Below are 13,060 nucleotides of genomic sequence, written 5' to 3'. Positions count from 1 at the left end.
GTATAACGTTCACGTGAAGAGATTTTTACCATTTTGTCCTGCGACATAAAGCACGTCTGTAAGCATCAAGTGTCTTATAAAGGCTAAAGGAGATCAAGTTTACCCTGAACTATTTAACTGTACTTTAATTAAGTGGTGGTGACGTGAGGTCTCGTGATCGTGGTGTAGTTCCTTTATAGCCTGATGTTGGCTTTTTAGTTATGCCGATTGCATTCATAAGTAAAAATCAATAGTGGTGTTCATTCTTGAAGATTATCTTGCGTAACGAATCGTGTCGGTACCGTACACTAAGCCACAGCTCATTTCCTGCATTGATCCAAAATTAAATTGAAAAGTCCCACCATCCTTTTGAGGGAACCATGTGATGCTAACTCACAGCACCACTTGCATGAGAACAATGATACATGTTGGGTACAAATGGGTACATTTTGTAATTTCATCCAGAGGAAGTCCAGTTGGCTCCAGCTCGCATATTTGAAGACATTAAAAAGCTAAAAGTACAGAAATTGTTTGATGCCTGATTCACAGTTCATGAATGATAACATCTCATTGTTTATTCAAACTTGAGGGTCTGTTTCTGCTTGCACAAAATTGCAATTTCTGGTGAATTAATTTCTTTAATGAGAGAGCAATGTAGTCAAAGTGCCCATATGCAGTCTCCATATGATGTTAAGCAGGTATAATATTTACCCCGGTCACCATATTAGTTTGGCGTGTTAGCGTGCTAACAATTAGCGCAAAACACTAGGTCAGTGTGTGCGAGTCTGCTGAGGTTGATGGGGAATGTCATTGGTTTTGCAGGTAGCCCCTTTTGAAATTTGACCAGAGATATTTGCACTGAAAAGTGAGATATTCATGACAGTCTGTCCCAGACAACTGCAATGAGAGCATCACGATTTATTAACTCCTCCCTCCACAGGCCTGACAGCACAGGTGTAACTAATCAACACTAACCACAGCTGTGATTCATTCAAGGTGTGTCAGTGTGTCACACGTTTTCAAATGTTGCATGTTGATTGACTAAGACTTTTCCAATGTGATTAATCAGTTTACACAAGATGCTAATTTAGCTGCTAAGATGTGGGGAAAATACAACATGGACGTGGTTAAAAATACATGGTTTGGCTGATATAATGCATTTAATTCAGAGATGAGCTGAATCACTGTACCAACTGAACCAAAGGCCTGTGAAGAGAGACTTGCCCCGGTCTCAAACACACTCGAACATACTTTTAAATAAAGTGAAAAATTCATACCACACACAATTAACACAACCAATTTATTGTCTTTCAAGAAAAAAACAAAAAAACACAAAACTCTGAAAACATAGAGAAACGTACACATTTAAATTACACAGGCTCTTATAAACAAAATAAAGTCTCTTTCTATATTTACATCAGCAGGGGAAACGACAGATGACTCCTCAGCATGTCTCCGCTAAAATAAGATAAACATTTTTCCTCTGATATTCATCCCTGTGCACAAAAGCCGCCATCTTTACTCTACACAGCCCTGACCCTGATTGTTTAAGATGAGCCCCAAACCGCCATGTGTGAAATGTGTCTTTGTCACCGCCATTTTGATTTGTCACCATTGCAGTTAGCTGAAGGTGGATCGACCCCAGCGGTATTTAGGTACGCTACGTTTTTGTTTAATAGTCGTAACGGTCAATATGGTTATTGACTGATGAGAACAAAGACACCAAAACTATTCGTTTGCGCACAAGTGCTAGCCACAGCTTTCAAAAGGCTAATAGCATTTGTTTTTAGCTAACAGTAACATGCTATTAGCTAAAACTACTATCAAACTTACTTCCTGCTATTAAAGAACGCAACTTATGCTAAGTGCTAACATTGAGCCTAATATCCTGCTAAATCGTTAGCACGGAGCACCATAGCCAACAATGTACTGAGGACCAGAACCCGTTCAAGAGAGAATCCCATCAACTCCGTTAACGCCAATGGTCCTTTTTACGATGGCTCCCGATAGTTAGCCGCGTATGCTAGCAGCAGTGGAATGGACCGTTCGTGAGGTCCACGGTTTAAGCTCATGAACCACACTGGATAACGTCAGCAACGCGTCACGGTGAACGAGGCAAGAGCAGCCTATGAATTGAAACTTCTGTTTTCTTTTAAGGTCATTACATCAAACAATGTGTAGTTAGAGGGATAATAGCTTCTACACATTTTAGTTTTTTGCAGAATAGGGCGATTTAAATTTCGGTATTGAATATCATATTTTATTTGCTAAATTTAACATTTTGTCGTGTTAATGCAGAGCTGTGGATGTAGGTGATGGAATGAGCGTACATACATTTTGGAGTACGAGCCATTGCAGTAAAGTTAACGGTATACAATAATAAGGAAGAGCGATATTTCTGTGATGCATTGCTAGTGGTATGGATTTAGAATGCATATCTGAGACTTCTATACACCATAAACAAAAACATAACACAGGGTTAAGTTATGTTTGGCTTTGTGTCTCTGTTGCAGCTCAGCTGACTTCTGATTAATGGATATGGGAAGTTGGAGGAACTATGCAAGATTAAAAACACAAGTTACTTAAAACAAAAACACTGATGTCACTGCATCCATCTGTCGGTGTTCTACATGAATATTGTAAATCGCAGTTCTGTCTTACCGATTTCTACTTCCGGGAACTAATTGAAGTCTAGTGAGTCACGTGATGATCAAGCGTTTTGAACTTCCGTTGACGGGACTCTCTCTTTAAAGGGCTCTGCTGAGGACAAGTGGATGACTTTGGTTTCTGCGTCCTCATGAAGTTCCCCATTGCTTCAGTCCCCCCGAAACTTTCCATTTCCATCACTTTGCACTGTGACCAGCTCAGAACCTTCAATTGACCTTTTCCATATCTCTGTAGCAGCCACTGTAAAGAGAGTACGTGCTGCCAGCGAACAACAGCTCCCATGTGATGTGATTGATTGGTCTGTGTGATGTATGAGGAACGGGAAAATAAAAGATTCATTAAAATGACTTTCTGCCTTCAAATATGCAAATAATTCCAGCGCAGCTTCAGGACATTCGTGAAGAGGCCCCCAGCGCGCTAGTACCAAGAAAAGGACCAATTGCTGAAAAATCTGATATAATGTGTGTGAATATTTTCTGCAGTGCGGCGGGAAGCTGCATCTCAAGAGCAGCAAAAAACAAAATAAAAAACAATTGGATACACGGATAGGATGTGCTCAACACGACAATCAATGAACACTCAAAGAAGCAAACACAGGTATAACAAAATAAATCTGGTGAGGCTGAGGTCAACCCTCCGTGTTGTGGGAACTGGTAAGACACACAGATACAGCATATACAGCACAGCTCGACTGAACAGTGGGAGGTGGGCGGACGCCGAAGAGGAGGACTGTTTTACTGTACAGTGACTGGGATGCAAATGAATGACTTCATTGGCAGTCTGATTGTAACCCGTTGGGCTGCAGTGAGAGATCCCTCCCCTATTAAAGGTCTCTGTGATTTAATCAGCTTCAGAATAATTCTATGCTTTTTTTCCCACACTTACCTTCGTGTGTGAAACGTGCTATACAAATAAACTCTCCTTAACTGGAACATGTACCGATGACAAATGTATTTTTGAAGGTACTTGTCTATAGTCAAAGTACCTCATCCAACCCCACTTCAAAACACCAGACTATCCCTTTAAAGAGGTACTGCATCATCTTTAAAATGCTCCAGAATTGAATTCATTAAAAGGGCAATTTTCCTGGTGAAGTTCAGTTTACTTGTTGATTTGTGAAAACAGCTGTTCAATGTCTTCTGTTGCGCTGTCCGAAAAATGACCCCGATGATGTCATCAGGGGGTTAGCTCTCTTGATATTACAGATTACAAATCTATACTCGAAAAATCTGAGCTAGAAAAATGGGAGTAAGAAGCGGTAATAACCTAAATGTCATGTAGCAATAACCAGCCTTTACCAGCAGGGGGCGGTACTGACATACTGATAACAAATAGCTCCGGCCTGTCGCTTCAACCGCAGAGAAGTGACTCGGCTGGCCAACAGGTGAGAACGGGGACGCTGTGGAAGCTTTCCTGTGGGGACATTTCGTGGGACATTTCGTAGCATTCTTCATGCTAGAAGCATGATGAATTAAACGATAAAAACCTTCTACGTTCTGTATTCTACAACAAAGCAGCTGGTGAAATGTCTATGAAGGGAAATGAGTAAGATAAGAGCTCGCCTTTCTGTGTGTGTGTGTGTGTGTGTGTGTGTGTGTGTGTGTGTGTAGGGCAGCGTTTCACTGAAAACAACTGATGTACAACACATCTCTTCACTTTAGTCCTGACAGAGGTGCGATTTTCTCATTAACTCCAACTCTCCCCCTTCCTCCCCGTCCGTCCTCCATCTTTCTCCTCTGACCGTCAATCAACTAAGGGCACCCTTCCCCTCTCATCCCTGACCTCCATTTCCCCCCCCCCCCCTTCAGTCTGTCAGGAGCACCAGTTCCCCCTCGCTCCTCTCCCCCCCGTCGCTCTCCTCTCCTTCGCTGTACGGAGGGCGCTCCCTCTCGCGCTCCCTCTCTCGGGGCAGGCAGGCGGGCGTGGCCTGGCCCTCCACCCGACGCAGAGCGGGGGGTACCTGCGGCAGGTAGTGCTCCAGCAGCACGGGGTGAAAGGGCACGGTCGCCACCGAGACCGAGCCGGCGCCGCCCGGGTACTGGCCGTCGCTGTGGGAGTAGTGGAGCTGCTGTGGTTCCGTTTGACTGGAGAGACGGGAAGGGACACGAGTACAGTGAGATAATGAATAGCATTACGTCATCTGCTGCTACGTCAGTTTGCTGACATTCAGAGACATTCGGAGTCATATGATGGAGGTTACGATAAACAAAGTGTCCCGGTTGAAACATCAGTACAAAAGACCAACAAAATACATCAAGCTCATGTCCAAAAAAAAGTTGGGGGGGTTCAATCTGATTCCCATGGTGCATTTCAGCAGGAAACACCCAATCAGTCACCGGGCTGACGGCCGTGTTCCATGTGCCACTGACGACGGGTGGAAGCAACACAAAAACAATCTGCAGCTTAAATCCATTTTCTGTCGGATTCTGGGTCAATTTCTGGATGAATTCAGTAACCATGGCACCCTGTATGGCGGCTGAGGCTCATGGGTAAAGTTTGGACCCGTGCCAAAATGAAAAACAAAGCTGAAATAATTGAAAACTGGTGGTCATAACATAAACCTATATGTTCTTTACATTATCCGTGGCAAGTCACAGTTTGCTCTGCCCTCAGAAAGTAGAAGCTGCTCAGCTTAGCGGGCCAACCTGCAACACACCCACACACACACACACACACACACACGAAATGACAATATCATGGTCTTTCAAATACTTTGAATAGAAAGCGATCAGAAAGGAAGGCTAAGGCCGTCGTGACATTCTGATATTGACGTTTTATTCAAGACGTGGTGAGTGTGTCTGTGACGTAAAGGGGAAAATAAACAAAGAAAAAAGACAAACACTCAAAACCAACCACACGTAACAGCGCCAACCTCCCAACTCCTCCAGCTTAACTAGCTGGAGGAGTTAGCGGGGAACAATGGCGAGGGATGCTATTCATCTCCAAGGACGGACACACAAAAAAAGAAACACAGCGCAGCTGCGGTATCAATACTCCACTTTTGTTTGTGTCTCGGAGAATAAAAGAAGAGCTCTGGGAGCCGCGGGCATTGTCTGCGATGTGTGGCGGTGCAGAGAAGACTCCTGTCAATGGAGTGAATCGTCAAACGACGTCTGCCAGGGACACTATCGGTATCTCGTGAGTCGTGCGGCCGGCCTCCGGCCTCGGTGTGCGCCGGCGCTGGTTCATCTACCTGTGCGTGTAGGTCGCCCTCTGCTCCTGCCGGCGGTTCTTCATCATGGCCTTGTACTCGCCCACCCGCAGCCTCCGCCCCTCCACGATGCAGGTCCGCTTGGGCCGGGGTTTGTACTTGTAGTCCGGGTAGCGCTCCAGATGCTGCCGGCTCAGCCTGGCCTGCTCCTCGTAGTAGGGCTGCTTCTCCTGGTTGGACATGCCCTTCCACCGGGAGCCTGAGGACCAGGGCGCATTAGGGGGGGGGGGATGAGGAGGAAGAGTGAATGCACGGTGGAGAAGTGTTCCAGCAGCAAGTCAGGGCTGGGATGAGAGCGTGCTTAAAAGGTTTATTCAGCTTTTAGTGTTGGGCTGGGATCTTTATGCGTTAGCTTAACGGCCGATGAAAGCGTTTTTAGAAGCTAAGCTTAATCTGCATAGACAGCTGTTCAAATCACACAATTGTCCCACTTTGTACGTGTTTTCATCTTATTAACCATGTCTTTATTTTATTTATAAAGGTTCCTAATCTGTCTGTGAGCTCGCCTGTGTCACCACACGCAGAATTCACACATTCATTTAAACTAATGTTCACCAATATCTCGTGTGAGGCCATCGTAACGTTCTGATATTGGTCAATGTGGGACAAACAGTGGCTCTAGAGAGGGCCTCGCTCGGAAATGGAGGGGTGAGCGGAGGGGTACTCAGTCTTTGATCTGCAACCTCGCTACTAAATCCTACACGCTGCTCCTTTAAATTGAGCAAATTTCTCTTGAAAAGATATCATAATTAAGTGACTGTGGCCCGGAACCACGGACAGAGTTGAAGACAAAAGGTTGAAGCGTTCTTTAGCTTATTTTCATTACAAAGTACGTCACTATTCACTTGTGCTGGCGGAATTCAAACTCTGAACCCACGAGTCGAGCCTGGCAAGAACCAGTAGAAATGATACGCTCAGTTTGCAACAGCAAATCGTTTTTTTATTTTCCATGTGACAATTAGCATCATAAATATGCGCTGCTCTCTAACTCCTGCTATCTTCAGCCAAACCAACTCGGTAATCAACGAGTACACAGAGTCCTCACTAAGAGACCTAGCTTTGTTAAAGGAAGAATGCCTTATTGCTTCTTTCAAATGTGACATACTGTGGTTCTATTAGTCCAGAGATGATGTGATTGGTTCCTGGTCGCTGGGTGAAGGTGTGGTTCACACAGCCTCACCCGGAGAGGAGTGAGACAACAGGTGGTGGGAAAACCGGCACATACATGGACCTCAATGAGCCCAGCATTGTGTGAGGTATTTAAATAATAATTAGGAATACACTTGTGTAATTAAATAGATTAACCGTATATTTTTGTCTGTGTGAACGACAAGCTCTCCACAACAGTGGAATGGAAATGTTTGGTCTTAGGAAAGGGATTCAGGCCAGTATGTGTGTGTGTGTGTGGGGTGTCTGGTGGGACAAGCAGGTGGCTGTTGGTGCCCTCCCATATGCGGGGCAGCGTCTCAGAATAGAGACACCCACCCCTACCCCGTGCAAGGCTCACCCAAGATCTTGCTGATGGAGGAGTTGTGCATGTCGGGGAAGGCCTGCAGGATCCTCCTGCGCTCGTCCTTGGCCCACACCATGAAGGCATTCATGGGTCTCTTGATGTGGCCCGAGGAGGGAGGGGGCCGGACCTCAACGTAGCTGCCTTGGCCCGAGACGGGCAGGGCACCTACAGGAAAGAGGGCTACAATCAGGAGTGCACACCTTAGTACAGAACTACATTAGTACGCATTTAACTATGTTAGTACGTATGTAACTACGTTAGTACGTATGTAACTACGTTAGTACGTATGTAACTACGTTAGTACGTATGTAACTACGTTAGTACGTATGTAACTACGTTAGTACATATATAACTATGTTAGTACGTATGTAACTATGTTAGTACGTATGTAACTACGTTAGTACATATATAACTATGTTAGTACGTATGTAACTACGTTAGTACATATATAACTATGTTAGTACGTATGTAACTACGTTAGTACATATATAACTATGTTAGTACGTATGTAACTACGTTAGTACATATATAACTATGTTAGTACGTATGTAACTACGTTAGTACATATGTAACTACGTTAGTACATATATAACTATGTTAGTACGTATGTAACTACGTTAGTACATATATAACTATGTTAGTACGTATGTAACTACGTTAGTACATATATAACTATGTTAGTACGTATGTAACTACGTTAGTACATATATAACTATGTTAGTACATATATAACTATGTTAGTACGTATGTAACTACGTTAGTACATATATAACTATGTTAGTACGTATGTAACTACGTTAATACATATACAACTATGTTAGTACGTATGTAACTACGTTAGTACATATATAACTATGTTAGTACGTATGTAACTACGTTAGTACATATATAACTATGTTAGTACGTATGTAACTACGTTAGTACATATATAACTATGTTAGTACGTATGTAACTACGTTAGTACATATATAACTGTTAGTACGTATGTAACTACGTTAGTACATATATAACTATGTTAGTACGTATGTAACTACGTTAGTACATATATAACTATGTTAGTACGTATGTAACTACGTTAGTACATATATAACTGTTAGTACGTATGTAACTACGTTAGTACATATATAACTACGTTAGTACGTATGTAACTATGTTAGTACGTATGTAACTACGTTAGTACATATATAACTACGTTAGTACGTATATAGCTACATTAGTACCTATGTAACTATGTTAGTACGTATGTAACTATGTTAGTACGTATGTAACTACATTAGCACGTATGTAACTACATTAGTACGTAACTACGTTAGTACATAACTACGTTAGTACATAACTACGTTAGTACATAACTACGTTAGTACATAACTACGTTAGTACATATGCAACTATGCAAGTACGTAACAACCTTAGTACAGAACTACATTAGTACGTATATAGCTACATTAGTACCTATGTAACTACGTTTGTACGTAACTATTTAGTATGTATGTAACTAAGTTAGTATGTATTTAAATATGGTAGTACGTAACCACGTCACGTAATTATGTTATTTTAACACAAACCACGATCTCTACCTAAACCTAACAAAGAAGTTCTGTTTCACAACCAGGTGTGTAAAACTGTGGCAGCGTCACGTTTCATATGTGACGTTTTTGGAGTCGTCGGCAAACAACCTACTCTGTTGTTTAGTTATGAGGATGTCTGTTCCCTCACCTGGTTATTAACCTTCACTATCTGAAAGGAAACTTTCTCTTCACCCAGAAAATGATTTTACAGGCAGTCATGGTTCCCTTTCCCCACCCACGTTCTCCATTCAGGGTCTCTGTCCCAGAAACATCTGGTCTGTTTACCAACCACTCTTCAAGAAGATGATGACATAATCGGATACAGCTGCATTATAGTTTGGGGATATTTAAATGTCAATCCGATATTCTGAGGGGGTAATAGTAAAACATTCTTTCTGCAATTACAAATATGGTAAACCGCTTAAGTGTTGTGACACTTTTATGTTTCTAATGCATTATAAACAAACTTGTAATGCCTTATAATCTGCTTATAGCACTGTGTGATTATAGTTCTAAGCACCATTATTCATATGGATTTATAACAATAATCATAACACATTATAAAGCATTTCATAATGTACTGTCATAATTTCTTTGTAATTGCTGGTCACTCACTGACATTTTGTTTTGCAAGGATCATAGTGTATTATGAAATGTTAACGAGTGAGCAGCCATTATAAAGTATAACGATACTTGACCTTGTGAGTAATTATAAAATGCTTTATAATGTGTTTTGAGTATTATTATGACTAATAATGATGGTTGTTCTGACTATAATCACACAGTGCTATAACCAGGTTATAAGGCATTACGAGCATGTTTATAATGCATCATAGACAGTGTCACCAAAAAGTAATTATTAAACACGTGAATATTCGACACGTTTGTCAACCATTAACGAAGAAGGCCCTCGTTATTAACAAACGGGCTTCTCCCTGGACACCTACCCTCGGAGTCACTGCTGAGGTGGTCCTCGCCCCGCTCGGAGTGACAGATTCTCTCGCTGCGGGGAGAATCTTTGTACTCCTGAAGACATGAAGAAAGACAAAGACAGATGAAGTCACACACATATTCACACTCCGGCACAAAGAGGCGATTTGATCTCCGGCCGCAATAAAAACGATCACCCACATGTTCGAGGGGCGTGTCCAACGTGTGTTTCACAGAATGCTATTTAAGGTAAAGAAACTGCACGCTCACCATATCAGCTGCTGTTTAAATGCAGAGCTGTAAATGCAAAGGAAGGGGATGACAACGCTACTGAGGGAAGGAAGAATGGTGTTTATTGTTTGAGGGAGGAGAGGTGAAGGGGAGGAGAAGCCGGGAATGTAAACTACCACACCGTCAGCGTATCTATCATCCCCCCCCCGTGCTGTAAAACATGAGTGATCCCCCATTCGGTGGAGTGTAATACCAAAATAGGTCAGTCATCGGTATCGGTGTTAAAGCAGCCGAGGCGAGATGGAGCGGGATAATGGAGCAGAGGAGGAGGAGAGCTGAGAGGACAGTGTTACTGTGGACAAAGAGAGAGAGGGCAGGTGGCTCGGTCAATGCCACACTGAGGCCTTTGTGGTTATTGTGAGGCTGCGACAGCTGCTGCTCCAGGACGAGGCTCAGACCAAAGCTTCAGCCACCTCAAAGAATGAAGAACCAGGAGACCAGAATAGACCATTTTTACAAGAAGCAAAACAAAAAAGTAACAGACAGTTTTTTTTTTTAGGTACAATATGTATTGTTGAAAAAACAACGAGATCTCCACGAGATGCACGATTTTTTTCCATTTTGCTCCACACTGACGTCGTGGTGTGCAGACATTCTGTACTTTTTCTACCGTCGCACACGGCTGCACTCGCACAAAGAGGAAGAGCATCTTTGTCAGGGGACACTGAATCACGGCCTCTTTTCAATTACTGGTAACAGAAAAAACAGACACATAACTTCTTTGTCTTTTTTTCTTCCACACAGTGTTTATTTCCCCTCAGATAACACTGAGCTGTTACAATGTGCTTCTGTGCGTGGTTTCACTACAGCTGGTCAAGTCCTCAGGAGAGGCATGACTCCCTGTAACCCTAAACCCGACTCTCACCCCTGATCGGACCCCTCGATGCCAGTCAGGGGAAGAGAGTTTCCTCGTTAGACAAACTCCAGCCAATGACGTTCAGGTTTGATCCTCTGGCCTTTCAAAATGCAGTTTTAGAGGCTTTCAATTCTACAAGAGGTTAAATGTAGAAGTAAAGTAAAGGGCTCTTCTGTAATTCAGACACCGGTGTTGATTATGGAAATGTAAGTATGTAAACGCAAGCTAAAATAAGAGTTTTTGGTTTGAGACGAGACACCAACTGGATGACAGTGCTGTGACTCAGGGTCACTCCTTGGCAGTACCACGGCCACTAGAGGTCGGTTTCATCTTGTTGTATTTTCATTCGTTAAGATAATAACGGCCTTCTGAACCTCGGGGGCCACTTGTGACCCATACCTATGAGGCTGATAACGGCCATTTAATCGGCTGATAACAATTAGAGCGGGTGATTTTGGCCTGCTACAATAGGAGGCAGCTGTTTTCAGAGCTGTACACTACCGGCTCAGCACCAAACGGCAGACAGACGGACATACTGGAGCATTTAGCAGCTAAAAACACTGATGTTTCCCTCAGGAGTTGGTAGAGACCGAAAACGGAGCAAAAAGAGTTTGAATATTGGACTTAACTTCATCAGGTGGTCGGACACACAACATAAAACATTTTCTTATTGACAACCAGACACATTTCAAAAAGATGTGAAGTCCTTTTGACTTTGATGTAAGAGTGATGTCGATGTGGCATCATCGTTTACGCAACGCGGTGCGTGCCTGAAAGGACCTTTGAACAGAAAGCTGGTGACTGTGCGTGTGTGGCCTTTGCGGTCCGGTCATCATCTCACCATCTTCCTGTCGCCGTCTCTCTCTCTCTCCCTCTCTCGCCCTGCGGTGCTGTGGCCCCTCAGGAGCTGCTGGGCGTCATGGATGGCCTGGGTGACCACATCGCCGTCTCCGAGGAAACCTGAAGACAAAAACACAGGTCAAGGAGGAAGACAGAAAACAATGAACCTCGCCTCTGTTTCTTCTGCACATTTAAAGTGACATTAACCACAATTCCTGCTTTATATTCAACTCTTGGCCAATTTGTTGCCAAGCGCTCATTACTGCCCTCGGTCACTGCTGGTGGTACTTCTTTGTTCTGAGTTTCGGTAGGCTGCACCCTCCCATGTGTCTACTAATGCAGATTGGCTATTCGTGCTAACGCTAACTTCCCTTTTCTTCATCTGTTTATAGAGTTAAAAACAAGTAGAATTGCTTTCGTTGCAATACATGATGTTTTTAAAGGGGAACGCCACCTAAATTAAGAAGTCCAATAAGTTATTTCCAGGGCCTTGAAAAGTTCAGTCAACATTTGTGAACATGAGCTTCTCTTAGGACTCTAGTTTTTGAATTTGGGAGAGTTGCTCATGTTCACTAATACTTTTGGCCCATCTTAGACCAATGAAATAACATGCGAATGTTATGGCGTAGTGCCCCTTTAAGGAAAGACACTAAACGTGAAAGCTTTGGGTTGAGTCAGTAACGACAAACAACAATAGATGGAGCGACATTGTCACTCCTGTGAAATGTGTAGAGTTTTGGAACTTTTGATTCACAAACAAAACGGGGACCCGCTCTTAAAAACATTGCTCAATAGCGCCACTAGTGGTTCTTTTAAAAAGAGTTGTATAAGCACGAAGGAGACCCTGTTACTGAGACAAACCAGAAACACAAAGGGTGTCAAAAAACACTTCTTTAGATGCGAGCATCTTTGAGGAGCTGTGCCGATGCAACATGTCGTCCCCCCCCCCCCATCCCCTTGGGATCACAAATCCTCACAGCAGCGTGACTCACTGAGGGCAGGTCGTGGCGGGCTGCGGGACACCTCTCTCTGGAGGTCTCTGGGCCTGTAGGCCCCGTGCAGAGCCAGCGATCCCAGCTCCATGCTCTGCGGACTTGGGGTTTTCCCCAGCTCCAGCCCCTTCGGTTTGGAGGTCAGGTTTAAGGGCTGACTGGCTTCCTAAAAAACACACACACACCCACATAGCGAGAGCAGGTGAGCAGGGG

General features: G+C 43.5%; 1 protein-coding gene across 5 annotated transcripts in view; it reads right to left on the bottom strand.

Annotated features, from left to right (window-relative positions):
• Positions 1-4,450: 4,450 nt before the first annotated feature.
• sox13 (SRY-box transcription factor 13) overlaps positions 4,451-13,060 on the bottom strand; it is a gene marked incomplete at its 3' end in the record, with an annotated part of 47,826 nt that continues 39,216 nt past the window's right edge. For all 5 annotated transcript variants that reach the window (XM_079265275.1, XM_079265277.1, XM_079265278.1 and 2 more), the window contains 6 exons: positions 12,848-13,013; positions 11,857-11,975; positions 9,886-9,964; positions 7,365-7,535; positions 5,840-6,056; positions 4,451-4,730 (listed from right to left, as the gene is read on the bottom strand). In XM_079265275.1, coding sequence (XP_079121401.1) covers positions 4,451-4,730; positions 5,840-6,056; positions 7,365-7,535; positions 9,886-9,964; positions 11,857-11,975; positions 12,848-13,013 — 1,032 coding nt within the window. The remainder of the gene's footprint in view (positions 4,731-5,839; positions 6,057-7,364; positions 7,536-9,885; positions 9,965-11,856; positions 11,976-12,847; positions 13,014-13,060) is intronic.

The sequence above is a fragment of the Melanostigma gelatinosum genome (genome assembly GCF_949748355.1).
Source record: "Melanostigma gelatinosum genome assembly, chromosome: 3".
Classification (NCBI taxonomy): domain Eukaryota; kingdom Metazoa; phylum Chordata; class Actinopteri; order Perciformes; family Zoarcidae; genus Melanostigma; species Melanostigma gelatinosum.
The sequence above is the reverse complement of the archived record's forward strand: the minus strand, read 5'-3'. Positions and strand labels throughout refer to the sequence as shown.